Source organism: Haliotis rufescens, unplaced genomic scaffold (genome assembly GCF_023055435.1).
Source record: "Haliotis rufescens isolate VD_foot unplaced genomic scaffold, xgHalRufe1.0.p SCAF_20, whole genome shotgun sequence".
Taxonomy (NCBI): Eukaryota; Metazoa; Mollusca; class Gastropoda; order Lepetellida; family Haliotidae; genus Haliotis; species Haliotis rufescens.
The window spans coordinates 16481678-16505998 of record NW_025963891.1 but is presented as its reverse complement, the minus strand read 5'-3'; the positions used below and the strand labels follow the sequence as shown (position 1 = coordinate 16505998).

The following is a 24321-nucleotide window of genomic DNA, read 5'->3' as shown; positions in this document are numbered from 1 at the left end:
ACGTTCTCTCTCACATACATGCACGCCATGCATCTTAGAGACAAAGGATACTAAACGAGCTCCTGTGTAATACCAATTTATGAAACGAGTATTACTTGCCATTTATAACGTATTTTGAATTATACTGTTGAGTGTGAATAACCTGACACCTATGCGATCCACGGCATAACCAAATTGAGTTTAACAGAATAATACTTCAAACACGTCATAAGTTGAAACGTATGAGTTAAATACAATACAACGGTCTACCTTTAAAATTCAGGCGTCCGTTCCAAAAAGTTATCGTGGCGCTAAGGTTATCGCAACTCACATACTTTAACTTAGACTAACGACTGTCGTTGCTCTACAGTACGGTCGCCTTGTGGAACGGGGCCTTGCATCACAAAGTTTACAATAACGTCACAATACCCGATGACGTAATTTGTGGAATTTAGTTGCAAGATCCATCGGCGAAACAATGCCATGTGACGTCAGCCTAGCAACAAGGTTGCTGGGGTCATCTAGTGGTGCATAAGCTCCTCTCAGTGAGCTATCATCTCCACACGCAATAAGCCAAGGGATGTTGAGAGCTTTCAATATTTTTCTAAGAGTACATAAGCACTCGTTTTGGTATTTCACAATGTGTAATACAGCTTTATTTTTTTTTAAAGTAATAAATACGAAAAAATACATAGAGCAGTGCAAATATGCATTGATTAAGTACTGTATGTAAGTGACAGGCCTGATGTGCACGTCAATGACAAGACATGTTCACGCTGCATTACTAAGCAATGCTAACAGGTACGCTCTGACACTCTGACATTTATATATTACAGTAAAAAGACATTATCTTGATTATAACTTTTAGATGTAATTTTTTTAGCAATGACAACAGGTGCGCTCTGAAACACTACTGTCATTTATTACAGTAAAAAAATATTCTCGTGATTATAACTTTTAGAGGTGCGTTTTTAAATGGTGATTTGTGTCATCTTAAAGTGGCAAATGCTAGGCATTAAGGGAGTAAAGTGATTTTAGACGACACAACCAAGAAAGCAGGCATAGAAATGTGTGTTATACATACATGGATCATTCGGTTCCCACGCCGTAAGCCCTTTATCACAATGACCAGTTACTAGTACAGCTAGTCTACTATTTTCACTGACTTATCGCTTATAACCATGACCCTATTTCATTTCGTTATTATTTATCAGATGAACGTTCCAGACACCGTAATAACAGATTTTCTGATTTTTTTAAAGATGAACGAACGATTTCTGTGTAGGATCTCGCGATAAACGTAATATCATGTCAGAACAATGTAAGAATGTCACGTTGAGTTTTTGTCACCAATTCTAAATTCTAAACATGGGACACCGTGGGAAAGGAGGGCTGAAACACATCGGGACAGCTGTTTACAGTAGCTTGAACTGTGGATTGTCGTGAACTGTGACAGTTGTGTGAGAGCAATAAACTCGCGGGGATAACAGCAGGTGGGAGTACTGGGGATATCAATAGACGGGAGTACTTGGGATAACAACAGATGGGAGTACCGGGGATATCAATAGACGGGAGTACTGGGGATAACAACATGTGGGAGTACCGGGGATATCAATAGATGGGAGTACTGGGGATAACAACAGGTGGGAGTACCGGGGGTAACAACATGTGGGAGTAACGGGTATATCAATAGACGGGAGTACTGGGGATAACAACATGTTGGAGTACCGGGGATATCAATAGACGGGAGTACTGGGGATAACAACATGTGGGAGTACCGGGTATATCAATAGACGGGAGTACTGGGGATAACAACAGGTGGGAGTACCAGGGATATCAATAGACGGGAGTACTGGGGATAACAACAGGTGGGAGTACCGGGGATAACAACATGTGGGAGTACCGGGTATATCAATAGACGGGAGTACTGGGGATAACAACAGGTGGGAGTACCGGGGATATCAATAGACGGGAGTACTGGGGATAACAACATGTGGGAGTACCGGGTATATCAATAGACGGGAGTACTGGGGATAACAACAGGTGGGAGTACAAGGGATAACAACATGTGGGAGTACCGGGGATATCAATAGACGGGAGTACTGGGGATAACAACATGTGGGAGTACCGGGTATATCAATAGACGGGAGTACTGGGGATAACAACATGTGGGAGTACCGGGGATATCAATAGACGGGAGTACTGGGGATAACAACATGTGGGAGTACCGGGGATATCAATAGACGGGAGTACTGGGGATAACAACAGGTGGGCGTACCGGGGATAACAACATGTGGGAGTACCGGGTATATCAATAGACGGGAGTACTGGGGATAACAACAGGTGGGAGTACCGGGGATATCAATAGACGGGAGTACTGGGGATAACAACATGGGGGAGTGCCGGGGATAACAACATGTGGGAGTACCGGGTATATCAATAGACGGGAGTACCGGGGATAACAACATGTGGGAGTACCGGGGATATCAATAGACGGGAGTACTGGGGATAACAACATGTGGGAGTACCGGGTATATCAATAGACGGGAGTACTGGGGATAAGAACATGTTGGAGTACCAGGGATATCAATAGACGGGAGTACTGGGGATAACAACAAGTGGGAGTACCGGGGATATCAATAGACGGGAGTACTGGGGATAACAACATGTGGGAGTACCAGGGATATCAATAGACGGGAGTACTGGGGATAACAACATGTGGGAGTACCAGGGATATCAATAGACGGGAGTATTGGGGATAACAACAGGTGGGAGTACCAGGGATATCAATAGACGGGAGTACTGGGGATAACAACAGATGAGAGTACTGGGGATATCAATAGACGGGAGTACTGGGGATAACAACATGTGGGAGTACCAGGGATATCAATAGACGGGAGTACTGGGGATAACAACATGTGGGAGAACTTGGGATCACAGCAGATGGGAGTACCGGGGATATCAATAGACGGGAGTACTGGGGATAACAACATGTTGGAGAACCGGGGATCACAGCAGATGGGAGTACCGGGGATATCAATAGACGGGAGTACTGGGGATAACAACAGATGAGAGTACCGGGTATATCAATAGACGGGAGTACTGGGGATAACAACAGGTGGGAGTACCGGGGGTAACAACATGTGGGGTACCGGGGATAACGAGAGGAGGGAGTACCGGGGATAACAACAGATGGGAGTACCGGGGATAACAACAGATGGGAGTACCGGGAATAACTGTTACAACAGATGGGAGTACCGGGGATAACAACAGATGGGAGTACCGAATATAACAACAGATGGGAGTACCGAGGATAACAACAGATGGGAGTACCGGGGATAACAACAGATGGGAGTACCGGGGATAAAAACAAGAGGGAGTACCGGGTATAACAACAGGTTGGAGTACCGGGTATAACAACAGATGGGAACACCGGGGATATCAACAGATGGGAACACCGGGTATAGCAACAGATGGGAGTACCGGGTACAGCAACAGATGGGAACACCGGGTATAGCAACAGATGGGAACACCGGGGATATCAACAGATGGGAGTACCGGATTAAACGAGAGGCGGGAGTACCGGGTATAACAACAGATGGGAGTACCGGGGATAACAACAGATGGGAGTACCAGGGATAACAACAGATGGGAGTACTGGGGATAACAACAGGTGGGAGTACTGTGGATAACGACTATTGGGAGTACCGGGGATAACAACAGATAGGAGTACCGGAGATAACAACAGGTGGGAGTACCGGGGATACCAACAGGTGGGGTACCGGGGATAACAGCACATGGTTAGTTTGTTTGTTGTTTAACGCCGCACTCAGCAATATTCAAGCTATATGACGGCGGTCTGTCAATAATCGAGTCTAGACCAGACAATCCAGTGATTGACATCATGAGCATCGATCCACGAAAGTGGGATACAATGACATGCATCAACCAAGTCAGCGAGCCTGACCACCCGATCCCGTTAGTCGCCTCTTACGACAAGGATAGTCGCCATTTACGGCAAGCATGGGTTGCTGAAGACCTACTCTATCCCGGATCTTCACGGTGATAACAACAGGTGGAGTACTGTTAGGATTACGCACCTGTATTTAATGCTGATTAATAAACCCCGGACAGACTAATCACAAGTACAATATTACGTTCCTCAATCGTGTATGGATCCGGTTTTTAATCCAAATTAGTCAAATCTCTGGTCTGAGTGAACGAGTTATTTTTAGGCCGCTTTCAGCAATATTCCAACAATATCACGGCGGGGTCACCAGAAATGGGCTTCACACATTGTACCCATGTCGGGAATTGAACCCGGGTCTTCGGCCTTCACGAGGGAACGCTTTAACCACTGGGCTACCTACCTTACCAGAACTAAGCACATAGTAACAATCTCGGGTCTGCATCTCGTTTGTAGTTCCCCCCACATGGTCTGTCTGTCTGTCTGTCTGTGTGTCTGTGTGTCTGTCTGTCTGTCTGTGTGTCTGCCTGCCTGTCTGTTTGTCTGTCTGCCTGCCTGTCTGTGTGTCTGCCTGCCTGTCTGTTTGTCTGTCTGTCTGTCTGTCAGTTTGTTTGTTTGTTTGTCTGTCTGTCTGTCTGTCTGTCTGTCTGTCTGTCTGTCTGTCTGTCTGTCTGCCTGTCTGTCTGTCTGTCTGTCTGTCTGTTTGTTTGTGTATTGTATAACGCCGTATTCATATCTAGCTGTAGAACTGCGGCATTGCACAATCGAGTCTGGACGCACCAGTGAGTGATATCATGAACACCTGTACACACGTTGTCACGGAATCAACCAAGTGACCTTCATACGACCAGCAGAGGTCTTGGGGTCACTTGTGACCCGGTGACCCCAAGGGGTGCTCCTACTCGAAGGTGCCACGCCGTGATAAAACTGAAACAATGTGTCGTTTAACACAGCGCAGTCTCGACACCATCTTCCGCGATCTGTTAACGCTGGTGCAGTGATCAATCACCACGCATGCAGTCATAAGAACACGTTCGTAAAAATATACGACGACGGATGTCTTTTGAAGATGGCCATACGTAAAACATATCGAGACCACTGAGCCGGAAGACGTGATGAAATCATTCTCACGCGAATTCGTCTTGGTCATTGTGGAAAGAAAACATCAAAGACTGCCTCAAAAACGTCGTCAACGCGCAGTGTTGTTTTTCGAGACTGTTAAGTGTTATTTAATTAAATGCCTTGAACACAACGACGCACTAAAAAAACGACGCACTTTCATTTTTCGTTGCTAATAGGCCATTGATCTTAATTAAGATCTTAAATAGAGTTTCTTGAAACGTATGCTAAGTGGCATTTGTATGTGCGAAAACATCCCGTAGGTCTTCTGTCATTGTCTCAAGACCAAACCCAGGAGACAAAGACACAAACATATTTGGCTGCACATGGCTATAAAGCAGTGACAGCTGTTTTCAGTCATCCTGGTGCTCGCCCCTTCACGACTTCATCAACTATTTGAGAAATAACCCATAGATTGTAATATGACAGAGTTGTGACACACTTTATTCTGTGACAATAATGCAGGTCTGAAATGTTAAATCGTTTCTGAAATTCGTGTAAAAACGCACGTTTTACTGTCGTGTTTGGGGAGAGTGGAATTGACGTCCCGGAATATACACTCAGGGCTTGGGTTGGCTGTAGTAATGAAATCTTCGACAGCGGCTCCCCAAACCAGTGAATGACCGTGTCTACATGGAGCAGGTTTGGTTACACGGTGTTGAATCGTATTTTTATAAAAGGATTTGGTTAACGTGGATGGTGCAGTGTGAGGTTGGTAAGTCAAACTGACGACGCTGAGCTCGGGATATTTTTATCGTTTACACTTCGGCGCACCTTTTGAAACATGTCACAAATGAGTTTATACGACACTTAGGCTAGCACTTTTGATATGTCAATCGCAATGTTATGTACCTGTCTATAGAAACGGGTTAACAGAGGCCTACATTGAGGTCATACTTGATGTTTATGTGGGCGATATACTGCTCCGAGAAGGTCATGCCGGGGCAAACATCTTTGATCAATTTACTGATTTACATTTTTACCGCTTTATAAACATGGGTCGTTGTTGTGCTCCTTGGCGGGGGCAGTAACAACCTACTCCTTGACTACTACAAGTGCCACTTCTACAGCTGCTATTACCAATCTACTCCTCCTCCTCCTCCTCCTCCTCCTACTCCTACTACTACTACTACTACTACTACTACTACTACTGCCACCACTACAGCCACTACTACCTCTTCTACTAATGCTACTACTGGTACTGCTGCTGTTACAACCACTACTACTACCACAACTTCAACAACTGCCACTGCAACTGCTACTACTACCACTACTACTACCAATGCTGCTACTACTACTACTACTACTACTACTACTACTACTACTACCACCACTTCTACTCCTGTTACTGCTACTACTAATATTACCACGACTACTGATCCTGCTGTTCTACTACTACCACTACTACTGCTGCTGCTGCAACTACTGCTACTACAACAACTACTACTAGTATTGCTACTAATACTACTACCTCCTCTACTACTACAACTACTACTACCTCTTCCACTAATATTTCTACTACTACCATTAGTGCTACTACTACTAGGACTACTACTGCCACCACTACTACTACTGCTATTACCACCACCACAACCACCAACACCACTACTACTACTACTACTACTACTACCACCACAACTACTACTACTACTACTACTACTACCACTACTAACCGTCACTACCTCCACTGTTGTGCCTCTTCTTCAACAAACACAGCCGCTCCAACTACTACTCCAGCCACGACCACAGCACCAGGCGTCCTAGTCAATTTCATTTCCCCATTTCCATGATTTAAGAAACGAACATAACGATATGCGTTTTCTTCCAGGATATTCCCACCATTTTGGCCACGAATGTGTTCGCTGCGTCCTCAATACGACTATTCCTGAACTATTGGAAAACCCCAAAAGAAAATTCATCTTCATCGAAATGGCCTTCCTGTCCATGTGGTGGAAGGAAATAGACCAGCAAACACAAGCCCAGGTCAAGGAACTCATCAAACAAAGTATGTCAATTTTCCGTATTTATATTCCGACCTTTAAGAGGGTTGAGTGTTAGAGTGTTGCGAGTTACGTCCCGTAGATGAGTTTGGATCCATTGTGGATTCCCAGAGCCTGATTATGATCGTTGGTGGGTAGGCACAGTACCTGGGTCGTGGGTTTCACCAACGTGGTGAACGTCTGGGAAGCGGGTCCCATGATACACGTCATCATCCACCAGTAACTGAGTACTGCTCATTGCTCTCACTGTCAACTGTAGCTTGTCTTCCGTTCGAGAAGTCCATGTACTGATTGTGATTCATTGACATCAACTCGTTAGTTAACTGTTCTCACTAGCTTGTTTCTTTCTTGTTTAACGCCGCACTCTGCAATATTCCAGCTGTGTGACGGCGGTCTGTAAATAATCAAGTCTGGACCAGACAATCCAGTGATTGACATCATGAGCATATGTCCACGCAATTGGGATACAATGACATGCAACCAAGTCAGCGAGCCTGACCACCCGATCCCGTAAGTCGCCTCTTACGACAAGCAAAGTCGTCTTTTACGGCAAGCATGGGTTGCTGAAGACCTATCCTTCCGGATTTTCACGGGTCAAATCTATCAAGGCAGTTGAGTGGTTCTCATTAGAGAAAATCATATACACGTACACGATTAGACAAACAGTATATACAAGCATCAAAATACAATCATTTGAGCCAAAATTCAGTGAAGTTCTAGAACATGTAGATTATGTTTATTTCATAATATCATTATATGTAGACCATCGTGACGGTAATTGCCGAGATGGCGGGGTATTATTCCAGCACGGTCTTGACCTGCGGGGTGTTTACTGCAGTGTTGACGGTGTAAACAGGTCCTTAGTAGGTTGTTAATCCCTCTGAAGGGCGTCTGGAGATTGTCATAGGAGGATGGTGTATGAGCGACGCAGCGACGACATTCTACAACGACATCATCGACCAGCACACACTGGGGTTTGATTTCATTGACCGTCACTTCGGACCCTGTGCCCAATCCAAGGTAGCCTGGCATGTCGACCAGTTCGGACATTCCAGAGAACATTCGTCAATATTTGCACAGGTATGTCTTAACAAATACCGATGACCATCATCATGACGTATCGCGTGGTGAACAACTCCTCAAGTTCACTTAGAGGTTATAGCTTTAGTCAGTGTTGGGTATACAAGAACGATTTTGTTAATGATTTGGGGATGTTTTGTCACAAAATGAACAATACACGACATGAGATGCAAATGTTATGCCGATAATCCATAAAAAACATGTGGCAGTTCTCTCTTCTCTAATTAGCAATTGTACTCACAACCCAAATATGTAAAAGAACCTTCTTGCAGTGCCATGCTATCACTTGAGCAATGTATTTGTACAGGTATATGCAGAGATAATTGTACAAGTGCATTGCATGGACAGGTAATTGTACAGGTGTGTGTACAGGTGTATGTGAAGCGAGATTTACAGGTATGTGTACAGGGGTATGTAAGGGAAACTTTACAGTAGTGAGTGAGTGAGTGAGTGTGGTTTTACGCCGCTTTTAGCAATATTCCAGCAATATCACGACGGGGGGCACAGGAAATGGGCTTCACACATTGTACCCATGTGGGGAATCGAACCCAGGTCGTCGGCGTGACGAGCTAACGCTTTAACCACTAGGCTACCCGACCGCCCCTAAATTTACAGTAATGTGTACAGGCGTATGTACACAATGTAAAGGTAGATTTACAGTTATGTGTACATGTGTATGTTAAGGTAAATTTACAGTTATGTGTACAGGCGTGTGTAAAGATAGATTTACAGTAATGTGAACAGGTGTATGCAAAGCTAAATTTACAGTTACGTGTACAGGTGTATAGGTAAATTTACAGTAATGTGTACAGGTGTATGTAAAGGTAAATTTACAGGTGTGTGAACAGGTGTATGTAAAAGTAAATTTACAGTTATGTCTACAGATGTATAGGTAAATTTACAGTAATGTGTACAAGTGTATGTACAGGTAAATTTACAGGTGTGTGAACAGGTGTATTTAAAAGTAAATTTACAGTTATGTCTACAGGTGTATAGGTAAATTTACAGTAATGTGTACAGGTGTATGTATAGGTCAATCTACAGGTGTGTGAACAGGTGTATGTAAAAGTAAATTTAAAGTTATGTCTACAGGTGTATAGGTAAATTTACAGTAATGTGTACAGGTGTATGTACAGGTAGATTTACAGTTATGTGTACAGGTGTAATTAAAGGTAAATTTTACAGTAATGTGTACAGGTGTATGTACAGGTAGATTTACAGTTATGTCTACAGGTGTATGTAAAGGTAGATTTACAGTTATGTCTACAGGTGTATAGGTAAATTTACAGTAATGTGTACAGGTGTATGTACAGGTAGATTTACAGTTATGTGTACAGGTGTAATTAAAGGTAAATTTACAGTTATGTGTACAGGTGTATATACAGGTAGATTTACAGTTATGTCTACAGGTGTATGTACAGGTAAATTTACAATTATGTCTACAGGTGTATGTACAGGTATTTACAGTTATGTGTACAGGTGTATGTACAGGTAGATTTACAGTTATGTGTACAGGTATATGTACAGGTAAATTTACAGTTATGTGTACAGGTGTATGTACAGGTAGATTTACAGTAATGTGTACAGGTGTATGTACAGGTAGATTTACAGTTATGTCTACAGGTGTATGTAAAGGTAGATTTACAGTTATGTCTACAGGTGTATAGGTAAATTTACAGTAATGTGTACAGGTGTATGTACAGGTAGATTTACAGTTATGTGTACAGGTGTAATTAAAGGTAAATTTTACAGTTATGTCTACAGGTGTATGTAAAGGTAGATTTACAGTTATGTCTACAGGTGTATAGGTAAATTTACAGTAATGTGTACATGTGTATGTAAAGGTAAATTTACAGTTATGTGTACAGGTGTATGTACAGGTAGATTTACAGTTATGTCTACAGGTGTATGTACAGGTATTTACAGTTATGTCTACAGGTGTATGTACAGGTAGATTTACAGTTATGTGTACAGGTATATGTACAGGTAAATTTACAGTTATGTGTACAGGTGTATGTACAGGTAGATTTACAGTAATGTGTACAGGTGTATGTACAGGTAGATTTACAGTTATGTCTACAGGTGTATGTAAAGGTAGATTTACAGTTATGTCTACAGGTGTATAGGTAAATTTACAGTATTGTGTACAGGTGTATGTAAAGGTAAATTTACAGTTATGTGTACAGGTGTATGTACAGGTAGATTTACAGTTATGTGTACAGATGTATGAAAAGGTAAATTTACAGTTATGTCTACAGGTGTATGTGCAGGTAGATTTACAGTTATGTGTACAGGTGTATGTACAGGTAGATTTACAGTTATGTGTACAGGTGTATGTAAAGGTAAATTTTACAGTTATGTCTACAGGTGTATGTAAAGGTAGATTTACAGTTATGTCTACAGGTGTATGTACAGGTACATTTACAGTTATGTGTACATGTGTATGTTAAGGTAAATTTACAGTTATGTGTACAGGCGTGTGTAAAGATAGATTTACAGTAATGTGAACAGGTGTATGCAAAGCTAAATTTACAGTTACGTGTACAGGTGTATAGGTAAATTTACAGTAATGTGTACAGGTGTATGTAAAGGTAAATTTAAAGGTGTGTGAACAGGTGTATGTAAAAGTAAATTTACAGTTATGTCTACAGATGTATAGGTAAATTTTCAGTAATGTGTACAAGTGTATGTACAGGTAAATTTACAGGTGTGTGAACAGGTGTATGTAAAAGTAAATTTTCAGTTATGTCTACAGGTGTATAGGTAGATTTACAGTAATGTGTACAGGTGTATGTAAAGGTAAATCTACAGGTGTGTGAACAGGTGTATGTAAAAGTAAATTTACAGTTATGTCTACAGGTGTATAGGTAAATTTACAGTAATGTGTACAGGTGTATGTACAGGTAGATTTACAGTTATGTCTACAGGTCTATGTAAAGGTAAATTTACAGTTATGTCTACAGGTGTATGTACAGGTAGATTTACAGTTATGTGTACAGGTGTATGTACAGGTAGATTTACAGTTATGTGTACAGGTATATGTACAGGTAGATTTACAGTTATATGTACAGGTGTATGTACAGGTGGATTTACAGTAATGTGTACAGGTAGATTTACAGTTATGTGTACAGGTGTATGTACAGGTGGATTTACAGTTATGTGTACAGATGTGATAAAGGTAAATCTACTGGTCTGTGTAAAAGTATATCTACAGACAATATCAACAGCAGACTGTTTGTTCCCGACGACCAGTGAACAGTGAGCATTACACATTAGTTGAAATTAGTGTGCGTGTAGGAATGTCATCTATGTCTATCACTAACGTGTTTGATACTGACATTCTCAGTTTACATAGTGTAATTTCAGCCCATCCATGAGATGCCAGTCTCCCAATCTTCGTCAATTTAACGACTCTAATATCATGTTTGCCAAAGCCTACCTAGACAGTGTGATGCTATTCTGGTCATAACCAAGGACCCACATATATTAACGGAAATACATATACTGCCCTAGAATACAAGAAAACACAGACCACGCCCGTCTATCCAATATCTGTGAGAGGTCCTCGGGTATGAGGGTCTGAGATTTTTTTTCGAGACAATTTGTTCTTAATAATAACTTTATGGCAAGCTGCGCTGGATTAAGGTTGAAGGTCACGCTACATCTGGTCAGCTTTGGTCTACCTAGTATAAGTGAGTAATCCACCCATTTGGCTAAAGCCTGGGGTGTTGTATGACTGGGTTTCATGACACTGCACAGCTTCAGTCCGCAGTTGGACACTGGCCCCCTCTGACTCTGATTAGTGATGTAGTGAATAGGCTTCAGTGACTAAGAGAAACCGTAGATGATCTGTTATTTGTCCCTAGTGTACTTATGATGTGCGAGGAGCATTTTATGGGTCAAAAAATAGTTTGCTTTCACAAACACAACCATCCACTGTGGATTATTAAAATAACTGCGCTTTTCCCTTTTTCAATTCACATCTAAAGCTGATCATCGAAGAGTAAAAACGTGATTTTTCCCCTTTCACACACGGTTCTTCCGACTTTCATTGCATGTGTTAGGTGGCATATGACACTTTCAGAATGTTTTTTTTAATTGTTCTGAAGAATAGAAACACAGATCCCTCGATACATGTGTATCCTCTCAACATATTTACTGTTATACCCGTTGAGTAGGTGTATTTTACAGAACTTTCAGAAAAGGCAGGTTTAATCGACTGATTCGTGTGTTTATGTTACAGATGGGTTTCGATGCTATTGTACTTGGCCGCATTGACTATCAAGACATTGCTGCACGAACGCAAAGTAAAACACGGGAGCTGGTGTGGCAGAGTAGTCCGGATAACCTTGGTGAGACGTCCCCCCTTATTCCTCAACTTGTATAAATGCCACGCCTCCTTCCTCTTTCTCAGACTTGTATAAATGCCACAACTCCCTCCTCTTTCTCAGACTTGTATAGACGCCACACTCCCTCCTTATTCCCAGACTTGTATAGACGCCACGCTTCCTCCTCTTTCTCAGACTTGTATAGACGCCACACTCCCTCCTTATTCCAAGGCTTGTATAGATGCCACACTCCCTCCTTATTCCCAGACTTGTATAGATGCCACACTCCCTCCTTATTCCCAGACTTGTATAGATGCCACGCCTCCCTCCTTATTCCCAGACTTGTATAGACGCCACGCTCCCTCCTTTTTCCTGGACTTGTATAGACGCCACGCCTCCCTCCTTATTCCCAGACTTGTATCGACGCCACACTCCCTCCTTATTCCCTGACTTGTATAGACGCCACGCCTACCTCCTCTTTCTCAGACTTGTATAGACCCCACGCCTCCCTCCTTATTCCCACACTTGTATAGACGCCACGCCTCCCTCCTCTTTCTCAGACTTGTATAGACGCCACGCTCCCTCCTTATTCCAAGACTTGTATAGACGCCACGCTCCCTCCTTATTCCCAGACTTGTATCGACGCCACACTCCCTCCTTATTCCCTGACTTGTATAGACTAGTGTGGTCAGCTATGATGACGTTATTCAAACTTTAAAGACTTTTGTGCCTTTCGTGGTTATTAACGTCACACGAAATGATTTATAAAGATATTTCCGGTCAATATTACAAAATAAGAATAATATATACTGTCACATACCCATGCAAAGTAATGACAAATGTGAGCCCACTAGCCTAAATGACTTTGTCAACCCAATGAAACCCAGCGATTTACAAATGTGTGCCCACCTGTTTCGATCACTATAACACGGGAACAATGTGGGCCAACATTTTAGAAAATGGTTATTTAACTAAGCCAAGCTAATGAAGCTTAGCCCGACATGGGTACAATGTGTGAAGCCCTTTTCTGGTGTCCCCCGCCGTGATATTGCTGGAATATTGCTAAAAGCGGCGTAAAACCATACTCATTCACTAATGAACCTTAGCGATTTTTTAATGTGGTCCCTCCTGTTGCAATCCCTATGACGGAAGAACGTCTACCCACTAGGCGATATACAAATGTGGGCCCACTTGTTACGATCACCATATATGACCGGAACAATGTGGGCCCACATTTGAGAAAATGATTATCAATATTTAAGTAGAATTTCGCGATTAATAAATGTCGTCCCTTTTGTTGCAATCAATATGACGGAAGAACGTCTGCACACATTAAGGAATTGATAATCAGAACTAACGAAACAACCTAACGAAGCCAGGCGAAATACAAATATGGGCCCACTTGTTTCGATCACCATAGATGACGGGAAAAATGTGGGCCCACATTTTAGAAAATGGTTATCAGCACTAACCCAATCTTAGAAGATTTACGGATGGAAACATAAATATATAATGCATTCAAACATTTAATTAGGAATACATTTTACCTTAGGGATAAGCTGGGCATTTCATAGCTGGACCGACAACGTACGGCGTGGGTGACGCCATTTCTCACAAATACGAAAACAACGGAGATAGCTCCCGTTTGAAATTAGAGTGACCTCCCTTTCCCAATATGAACCACTGATAATGCGGTTTCGCCCTTCCTCTTTCTCAGACTTGTATAGACGCCACGCTCCCTCCTTATTCCAAGACTTGTATAGACGCCACGCTCCCTCCTTATTCCCAGACTTGTATAGACGCCACGCTCCCTCCTTATTCCCAGACTTGTATAGACGCAACGCCTCCCTCCTTATTCCCAGACTTGTATAGACGCCACGCTCCCTCCTTATTCCCAGACTTGTATAGACGCCACGCTCCCTCCTTATTCCCACACTTGTATAGACGCCACACTCCCTCCTCTTTCTCAGACTTGTATAGACGCCACGCTCCCTCCTTATTCCCAGACTTGTATAGACGCCACGCTCCCTCCTTATTCCCAGACTTGTATAGACGCCACGCCCCCTCCTTATTCCCAGACTTGTATAGACGCCACGCTCCCTCCTTATTCCCAGACTTGTATAGACGCCACGCCCCCTCCTTATTCCCAGACTTGTATAGACGCCACGCTCCCTCCTTATTCCCAGACTTGTATAGACGCCACGCCTCCCTCCTAATTCCCGGACTTGTATAGACGCCACGCCTCCTTCCTCTTTCTCAGACTTGTATAGACACCACACTCCCTCCTTATTCCCAGACTTGTATAGACGCCACGCCCCCTCCTTATCCCTAAACTTGTATAGATGCCACGCCCCATTCCCCATGCCTAGACTTGTATAGACGCCACGCTCCCTCCTTATTCCCAGACTTGTATAGACGCCACGCTCCCTCCTTATTCCCAGACTTGTATAGACGCAACACCCCTCCTTATCCCTAAACTCGCATAGATGCCACGCCCCATTCCCCATGCCCAGACTTGTATAGACGCCACGCCCCCTTCTTCATCCCAAGACTTGTATAGTAATGTACATTTAACGTACGTCCATCTCAGTTGCGGTCACAGGGATGTATTCGCGGCTGATGAGGCTTTAGAGTAGGCGGCTCGTATTTCTCAGTAGCGACAACATGACAATTAGATCTGTGGACCGGGTAGATATTGATGTTTGTTTTAGGATCACATTACTGTATGAGGGAACAGGTTTTTTTTTATATCGATGATGTGTATATTTGTATTTATATACATGTAACTTGACTACTCTACAAAGTTGCGTTAAACCCAAGACTCTCATGACCTTTCAATGAGTATGAGTCATGAAACAGATTCCGTGCTGAAGCGCGAATGTAGTGGTTTGACGATGATCTTAAATTTTCTCCAAATGTGATCTAGGCTCTGTGAATATCATCTCCTCAGAAACCTCGTGACCAATGAAGCTGAAACTAAACATGCTTGAAGCACCTGCCCGAAAGCCCGTGGCAGGCAAATTTCGGGTTGGGCTCGTAGTTTCAAATTTGTATTGGTCATCATGGCCTGCACTTTACGTGTCGATTTATTAGTCACAATGTGATGCAGTTTCTTTTTTCAGTACAGCTGTTTTCTATCAATTTGGAATTTGTGTTAATTCTTTTACAATGTCGGTTAAACATGCCTCTGGTTTTGTGACTGAGTGAGTTTGGTTTTACGCCGCTTTTAGCAATATTCCAGCAATATCACGGCGGGGGACACCAGAAATGGGCTTCACACATTGTACCCATGTCGGGATTCGAACCCGGGTCTTCGGCGTGACGAGCGAACGCTTTAACCACTAGGCTACCCCACCGCCACCTCCCGTTTGTGATATAAAGCCTAACGCGGGACGCATAAATTTATACAACTTATAATATTATTTGGCCTACATGATATACTTTGCATGTTATTTTATCCTGTGAGTGGATCAATGTTTGTGGTATCAATTAAAGGATTGTCTGGCCCAGACTGGATGATTTACAGACCGCCGTCACAGAACTGGAAAACTGCTGACTGCGGCGTTTAACAATAAACAATCAACTAGATTTTGCAGTGTGAGGGGTATTGTGTATTGTGCTGTCATATAGAGAATCTCACCCGAGTGTCTTTTGATATCAAATATATTAACACGAGTTGATAAAAGTGGGAAAACTCCGAGGCTTGCCGAGGATTTTTTTCCACTTTTATCAACGAGTGTTGATATATTTGAAATCAAAAGACACGCGGGGGAGATTTTATTTATCATCCAACATCATTCTTCCAACGTTTTCAGTTTGTAGAACGTTATAAGCAGTGTCTTAAGTGTAAAAAGTACTGCTAACAGCTTCAGTAGCACAGCCATTAGTGATGTCATTTGATTGTGACGTCATGGTAACCAATGACTTCACAATGGTCTGCAAAGCATTGTGATGCAATTTCATTGCAGCGATATCTACAGTATAGATATCGCTGGATTTCACCCAAGCGATATCTCCTGTGGGAGCCAGTTTTGGATGATAAACCACTTTTATAGCATTGTCTGGTGTTATACAGGTGACAAGGGGTCTCTCTTCACTCACATCTCCGGGGGCTACTACGCGCCGAAAGGTTACGTCATGGACGGCTGGAAGGAAGACAGACTGGTGAGTTGCGTCCCTTAGATGTTTAAGGACACGCTGATCGTGGATTTGCCCTAATTATTGTACATGTCTATCAGCAGACCTGAGATGGAGCACTGTGGCTTGAAGCCCGGCTCACTCATTGACAACGTGTCCCGTATTTTGTGTGTATAACACACGCGTTCTCTTCCAAAACCTCACCAAACCAGATATAAACAACAAACACACAATGTAGCTACCCCTGTGGCACTCGCCGAGAAATTTACTCTGCATTGAAGTTTTACTTTACAAATCCACAAGAGTCACTAGCCTTGAGCCATATCATTTCAGAACCACGCCAGTCACTGTAACATCTGACTGTAAGATACATACATGCACTGGTTATGATCCTTGGTGTGTCAGCATCAAACTCCTCCTCGTCGGTTTCACCAAAGATGGTGCGCATCTACGACCTGAGCACCTCGGGTATTCTTCTCACGTTTAACTGACATGCAGTGATATAACAGTTGATGGAATACTGTTAAACGGGGCGCAAAATTGCACTATTAAGATTATATATGTTTTCATTGACGTCTAGAACTTGGTCGGTACTTGGAATGACAGCTTATGTATATTGCTGATGATGCAAGGTTAAATGTGATGATGTAACGTGGCAATGGGCTTCAACATTTACGTGCAAATGTGTTATTAATGAGGTTTATATAGTACCGCGATGTGATGCATCCCCCCCCCACCCCATTCCCCCCCCCCCCCCCCCCCCACACACACACACACATAGACACGCACACACACACCACACCACACAACACCAAAGAGAGAGAGAGAGAGAGAGGGAAACAGAGAGAATGAGGGAAAGAGGGAAACAGGGTGAGTGAGAGAGGGAAACAGAGAGAGTGAGTGAAAGAGGGAAACAGAGAATGAGTGAAAGAGGGAAACAGAGAGAATGAGTGAGAGAGAGGGAAACAGAGAGAGTGAGTGAAAGAGGGAAACAGAGAGAATGAGTGAAAGAGGGAAACAGAGAATGAGTGAAAGAGGGAAACAGAGTGAGTGAGAGAGGATAACAGAGAGAGTGAGTGAAAGAGGGAAACAGAGAGAATGAGTGAAAGAGGGAAACAGAGAGAATGAGTGAAAGAGGGAAACAGGGTGAGTGAGAAAGGGAAACAGAGAGAGTGAGTGAAAGAGGGAAACAGAGAGAGAGTGAGTGAAAGAGGGAAACAGAGAATGAGTGAAAGAGGGAAACAGAGTGAGTGAGAGAGGGAAACAGAGAGAGTGAGTGAGAGAGGGAAACAGAGAGAGTGAGTGAGAGAGGGAAACAGAGAGAAACAGGGAGTGAGTGAGAGAGGGAAACAGAGAGAGTGAGTGAGAGAGAGAAACAGAGAGAGTGAGTGAGGGGAACAGAGAGAGTGAGTGAGAGAGGGAAACAGAGAGAGGGAAACAGAGAGTGAGTGAGAGAGGGAAACAGAGAGAGTGAGAGAGAGGGAAACAGAGAGTGAGTGAGAGAGGGAAACAGAGAGAGTGAGTGAGAGAGGGAAACAGAGAGTGAGTGAGTGAGTGTGTCAGCATCAAACTCCTCCTCGTCGGTTTCACCAAAGATGGTGCGCGTCTACGACCTGAGCACCTCGGGTATTCTTCTCACGTTTAACTGACATGCAGTGATATAACAGTTGATGGAATACTGTTAAACGGGGCGCAAAATTACACTATTAAGATTATATATGTTTTCATTGACGTCTAGAACTTGGTCGGTACTTGGAAAGACAGCTTATGTACATTGCTGATGATGCAAAGTTAAATGTGATGATGTAACGTGGCAATGGGCTTCAACATTTACGTGCAAATGTGTTATTAATGAGGTTTATATAGTACCGCGATGTGATGCATCCCCCCCACCCCATTCCCCCCCCCCCCCCCCACACTCACACATAGACACGCACACACACACACCACACCACACAACACCAAAGAGAGAGAGAGAGAGGGAAACAGAGAGAATGAGGGAAAGAGGGAAACAGGGTTAGTGAGAGAGGGAAACAGAGAGTGAGTGAGAGAGGGAAACAGAGAGAGTGAGTGAGAGAGGGAAACAGAGAGAGGGAAACAGAGTGAGTGAGAGAGGGAAACAGAGAGGGTGAGTGAGAGAGGGAAACAGAGTGAGTGAGAGAGGGAAACAGAGAGAGTGAGTGAGAGAGGGAAATAGAGAGAGTGAGTGAGAGAGGGAAACAGAGAGTGAGTGAGAGAGGGAAACAGAGAGAGTGAGTGAGAGAGGGAAACAGAGAGAGGGAAACAGAGTGAGTGAGAGAGGGAAACAGAGAGGGTGAGTGAGAGAGGGAAACAGAGTGTGAGTGAGAGAGGGAAATAGAGAAAGGGAAAAAGAGAGAGTGAGTGAGAGAGGGAAACAGAGAGAGTGAGTGAGAGAGGGAAACAGAGTGAGTGAGAGCGGGAAACAGAGTGAGTGATAGGGAAACAGAGAGAGTGAGTGAGAGAGGGAAACAGAGAGAGTGAGTGAGAGAGGGAAACAGAGAGAGTGAGTGAGAGAGGGAAACAGAGAGAGGGAAACAGAGAGAGGGGATCAGAGTGAGTGAGAGAGGGAAACAGAGAGGGTGAGTGAGAGAGGGAAAGAGAGAGTGAGTGAGAGAGGGAAACAGAGAGAGTGAGTGAGAAAGGGAAACAGAGAGAGTGAGTGAGAGAGGGAAACAGAGAGAGTGAGTGAGAGAGGGAAACAGAGAGAGTGAGTGAGAGAGGGAAACAGAGTGAGTGAGAGAGGGAAACAGAGAGAGTGAGTGAGAGAGGGAAACAGAGTGAGTGAGAGAGGGAAACAGAGAGAGTGAGTGAGAGAGGGAAACAGAGAGAGGGAAACAGAGAGAGAGTGAGAGTTGTCTTACAGACTGCCATGCTTGAACTATTTTGCTTTGATTCCAGGATAACATGGATTTGCAAACGTTCCTGGACGAGATTGAAAAGCAGGTAAATTTAAGAGAAAAAACGAAACGAACAACTTATTTTAGTAACAACAAATGACTGTTTGTGTTTCGGAATAAACGAAACAATAACCTTTCTTCTAACAAGTTATCTGCCAAATTCTATACTTAGTTGAGGGCTATAAATGCACATTATATTGACGCTTATGTAGCATTGTGTAGCCTTATCTTAAATCCCGGATCATTACATTAGTTTATCAAATTGCACACCTCGCATAATAACGATAAATATGTACAACTATTAAATTAAACCTCAAGAATCTAATCATCTATGATACCACTGTATCACTTCATTGAGGTAAAGAGTGACTTCAGATTCATTATGGGTACCAATTTGCATAAAGATAATATCCCTGCAATTTTGAATACGACAATTTACCTGTCCAACAATCTAACATTGCGTACGGTTGAGTTGGTCGTGGTATTTCCATTTGAAATGGACAGTTATTGCTCGAGACCATAGGGAGATGACCATCTAGTAGAGAGGTGAGGGTATATAGCTAGTCGTCTTATACTGTCTGGTGAGGTTACAAAAGTATACTAGAGTCTGACAACCAACAAGTCTCTTAAATGTAAGAGACGCCACAAATTAATACATACCACTGTCCAAGACTAACAAACCCCGTTTAGGTTACACAGGGTAGTAATACTCACACGATTTAGGTAAAATATTACAAAAGGGTTATTTTTTAAATTGAATATGAGCAAGAATTACATTACTTGTTTACATCGCCCCAGTAAATCTGATGACCATAATTCGATCGTTGCGGACTGACTACACAGAAGCACCAATATTTCCACTTTTCAAAAAACTTGAGTAGCACCGTCATTAAATACAATGGGACATAAAATGGAACATTTAATAAACTAACTGTACGTACTAGTATATTATTTCAATTCATCATTGCGATGTTTAGTTTGATAGAAAGCGCAAATCCCATTTGGTCCTTGCACGTCAGTGCACTGCGTTATATAAGGCAGGTCATCTAGCATTTAGACATGGTAGGCGTTAAATAAGCCATGCATTTCAATTTCTTTACTGTGCAGAAAGTAATGGAAATAATACACATTTGCCTGCAAGGGACAGTTTTCCATCTCCTTTCCATTTTTATAGTCTTAACCTCGATCTTTGAAAATTGTTTTCGCCAAAATGAAATAACCGAGAAAGCTAAATTGGAATCGGCTACACCCCTGTATGGAAATATGTAATATTTATATGGATATATTTATACAGTGTGCTTGTGAGATATGTTTCTCCATCGTGGAAACCTTGTTACAAACGGTTTATACACAAACTGGGAATTCTGGAATACGATGTGGTTTGGCATGACCCCTTCCTTGCATGGCCCATATATCACTGGTTAGTAGTAGTAAATAAAACAAGTCCCCCCCCCCCCCCCCCCCCCCCCCCACACACACACACACCTACCCAATATATGTTGTGTTGGTTAAGACTAAACAATAATCTTTTGTTGCAGAGAAATTCGTTTAAAACAAACCACGTCATGATCCCAATGGGTAGCGACTTTGGTTTCAGGAACGCTGGAGAGTGGTTTGAGAATCTGGACAAACTCATTGACAGGATAAACGCCAGGGTAAATATCTGCTAATCATCTGCATCTAAGGTTAGCCAATGACTTCGTTGAAAGAGGAAATATGTCACTACATTTGTAAACATTTGTAAACATTCCAGTTAATGGCGTTTGGCAGTCTCACACATTAACCAGCCACCCAACAGGATACTAAACGTACATGTATCCTGACATCGTTCCAGCAACAGCAAGGTAGCAAAATCAACCTGCTCTACTCCACCCCATCCTGCTACATCAACAGCGTCAACAAGGCAAGGGTAACGTGGACCAACAAGACAGACGACTTCTTTCCGTACGCCGTGGACAACGGCTACTGGACAGGCTACTTCACCAGCAAGGCGGGCCTAAAACTACACGTGAAGAAGGCGGGGGCATTGCTACAGGTAATAATGATAATAATAATAATAATAATAATAATAATAATAATAATAATAATAATAATAATAATAATAATAATAATTTAATAATAATAATAATAATGTGGATGCCCAGCTTTGGCACAAACACAGTATCTTAATTAACTGACATGATGGAGTGGCTCGATCATTATATTATAGTCTTCGTCATGCTTTTGGTTTTGACACAGAGGTCACCCATGGTACGACCCGGAATATGTAGAGGGCGTCATGGAAAATGATAAATACAAAATTCTTTGGAATAGGCCCGTATACAGCCACATACGTATCCAGGCCAACAAACCTGATCTTGTCCTTTTTGAAAAATCCAATGAAATCGTTTATATCCTTGAATTTTCTGTCCCTTTTGACACTAATGTGATTGACAAGATTCAGGAAAAACATGGCAAATATGCAGACCTCGCTTTCGAAATGTCAACTGTACAGTGTCTCGTCAATACGTTTAGTAACTCGCATGTGGGATGTGACAGCAGATAGCATTCAATATTAGTTAGTGAAGCATAAACTACATTATAACAACCTAAGTTCAGAATAGAAAACAAGGTATCTATCCAACAATCCTACATGTAGGTATTCTAGAGACAGGTTAATCGCTAATATAATTTCTTCTGACCTCACAGGGTCAACTCATATCGATTGGAAGTACCGTTAGTTTTTTCGGAATGAGCATGCCATGACTAATGTCATGTGACCTAATGCTGAGGTCACATGACATTGAAAGTATTGGAAAGTATTGGAAGAGTCTAGGTGGTAAAGCAGCTTACGTATGGATTTAAAACAGGCACCTCACCTGTACGTGTTTCTATGTTGAATCCCGTTAGTAAAATGATTAGCTCAGATGGGAATTATCTCAAACTTAGAGGCATAACATACTATGTACAGCAACTTTGGAAACACATGCCATCCAATTGTGTCAGACCCCTGAAGATCCGGGGTAGAATAGGTCTTCAGCAGACCATGCTTGTCGTAAGAGGCGACTAACGGGATCGCTGAGTGGGGCTTTAAACAACAAACAAACAAAGAAACTTTCACGGGGTAATTAAAACATAGTGTATGTTTGCTGTTTAACGCCGCACTCAGAAATATTCCAGCTATATGATGACGGTCTGTAAATAATCGAATCTGGACTTGCCAATCCAGTGATTGACATCATGAGCATCGATCCATGCAATTGGAATACGATAACATACATCAACCAAGTCAGCTGGACTGACCCCCGATCCTGTTTGTCGCCTGTCACGGCAAGCATAGGTTGCTGGCCCTAAGAAATCAACAATTTCGTGTCGTGTAGTTTATTGCACACTGGGGACAGTAAGACGTTGATTGCTTCTTCCACGAGTCGAGTGGGTGGGTAGACTACGGTCTTGATGGGAGGAGTGCTGACGTCGTGCCTTGGAAATGGAGAACGGTTGGAACTGGCGTATACGCGTCAGCACAGATGTCATATACAGACATACCAGCCGTCTGGGGACAACATAACAAATGTCAGCTCTATATCAAAACACATGATGTATTGTCGTTATTGTCTACCACTCATCATACACCCTACTCCGACATTGACAACCCGTTGATATATAGAGTTGACGAACATCTTGGATCGACTTAATTTCCTGTTTTCGAAATGAATCATATCAGCGACACTTAAAAGTGTCAACGTGACAGGTATATAATAGCCAATCAGAGGAATCTTCTGTTTCTGATTGGTTATGACATATTTCAAAATACGATCTTGAATGTTCCTATTTCACGGCACGTATCCATTTTCCCGACTAATCACTGGATCTTGGGGCTGCGGAGCCATTGAGTAGATATAGTACACTTACTGTGCCTTTTTGAAGGGCGTTCGGGTAGGCTAGTGGTTAAAGCGTCAGCTCGTCACGCCGAAGACCCGGGTTCGATTCCCGACATGGGTACAATATGTGAAGCCCATTTCTAGTGTCCCCCGCCGTGATATTGCTGGAATATTGCTAAAAGCGGCGTAAAACCATACTCACTCACTCACTACTGTGCGTTTTTGGAGCCAGACCAAACGCAGTGTGACCCCTCCACGCCCCCCCCCCCCCTCCCCCCCCCCCCCCACACACACAAATCATCACATTTAGGCATACGTTAGGCTAAAAAAACTAATAGTCTTGGTTCTCAGGCACTGCCCACCTCATAAAGTTCATTGCACTTTTAGGTTTTGTTTCCATTTTCAATTTTTGTGTGCATTGTGTTCAAGTATTATGATTTTTATATTTTTTTGAAAATGGAAATAAAAACAAAACGTGCGGCAGACTTTAATAGGATGCGAGTGGTGCCTGAGAACCAAGATTATTATTTTTTTAGCCTTAGTTAAATCAGTCAAGTTGGTTGCTGCGTGAATGGCACACGTGGTCGATATAACTGTAAACCATCCAAATTGCTTTGTTTGAAATATGAGAGTTGACATGAAACGAGATAGATCCAGTCCAGCTGATTCAGCACAACAATATACTCCATCACAGACACACTGACCAATCAAATCACTTCATCGATTTTCAAACAAATTTCTCATTTCAGGCTTGCAAACAGTTAAGCGTGTTCGCCGGGTTGTCTGACGTCTTCAGAAGAATGCATGTATTGAGTAAGTTGAAACTACTGCATATAAAACAGGCGTTGTTGTCACGCCGTGGACGAAAGTGGTCGTTCCCGTGTGTTATTTCGCTCATCTATTTGTCAATAAAGAGAGAATGTGTGCAGAGTT

The 24321-nt window shown here is 42.8% G+C and overlaps 1 protein-coding gene across 1 annotated transcript in view; it reads left to right on the top strand.

The window, feature by feature from the left end:
• The window catches only part of LOC124132531 (lysosomal alpha-mannosidase-like), an 85000-nt gene that overhangs the window by 36085 nt on the left and 24594 nt on the right, over window positions 1-24321 (top strand). The window contains exons 4-11 of the mRNA XM_046496477.2: window positions 6894-7070; window positions 7952-8145; window positions 12389-12497; window positions 16549-16637; window positions 19530-19574; window positions 21067-21183; window positions 21363-21563; window positions 24138-24201. Coding sequence (XP_046352433.2) covers window positions 6894-7070; window positions 7952-8145; window positions 12389-12497; window positions 16549-16637; window positions 19530-19574; window positions 21067-21183; window positions 21363-21563; window positions 24138-24201 — 996 coding nt within the window. The remainder of the gene's footprint in view (window positions 1-6893; window positions 7071-7951; window positions 8146-12388; window positions 12498-16548; window positions 16638-19529; window positions 19575-21066; window positions 21184-21362; window positions 21564-24137; window positions 24202-24321) is intronic.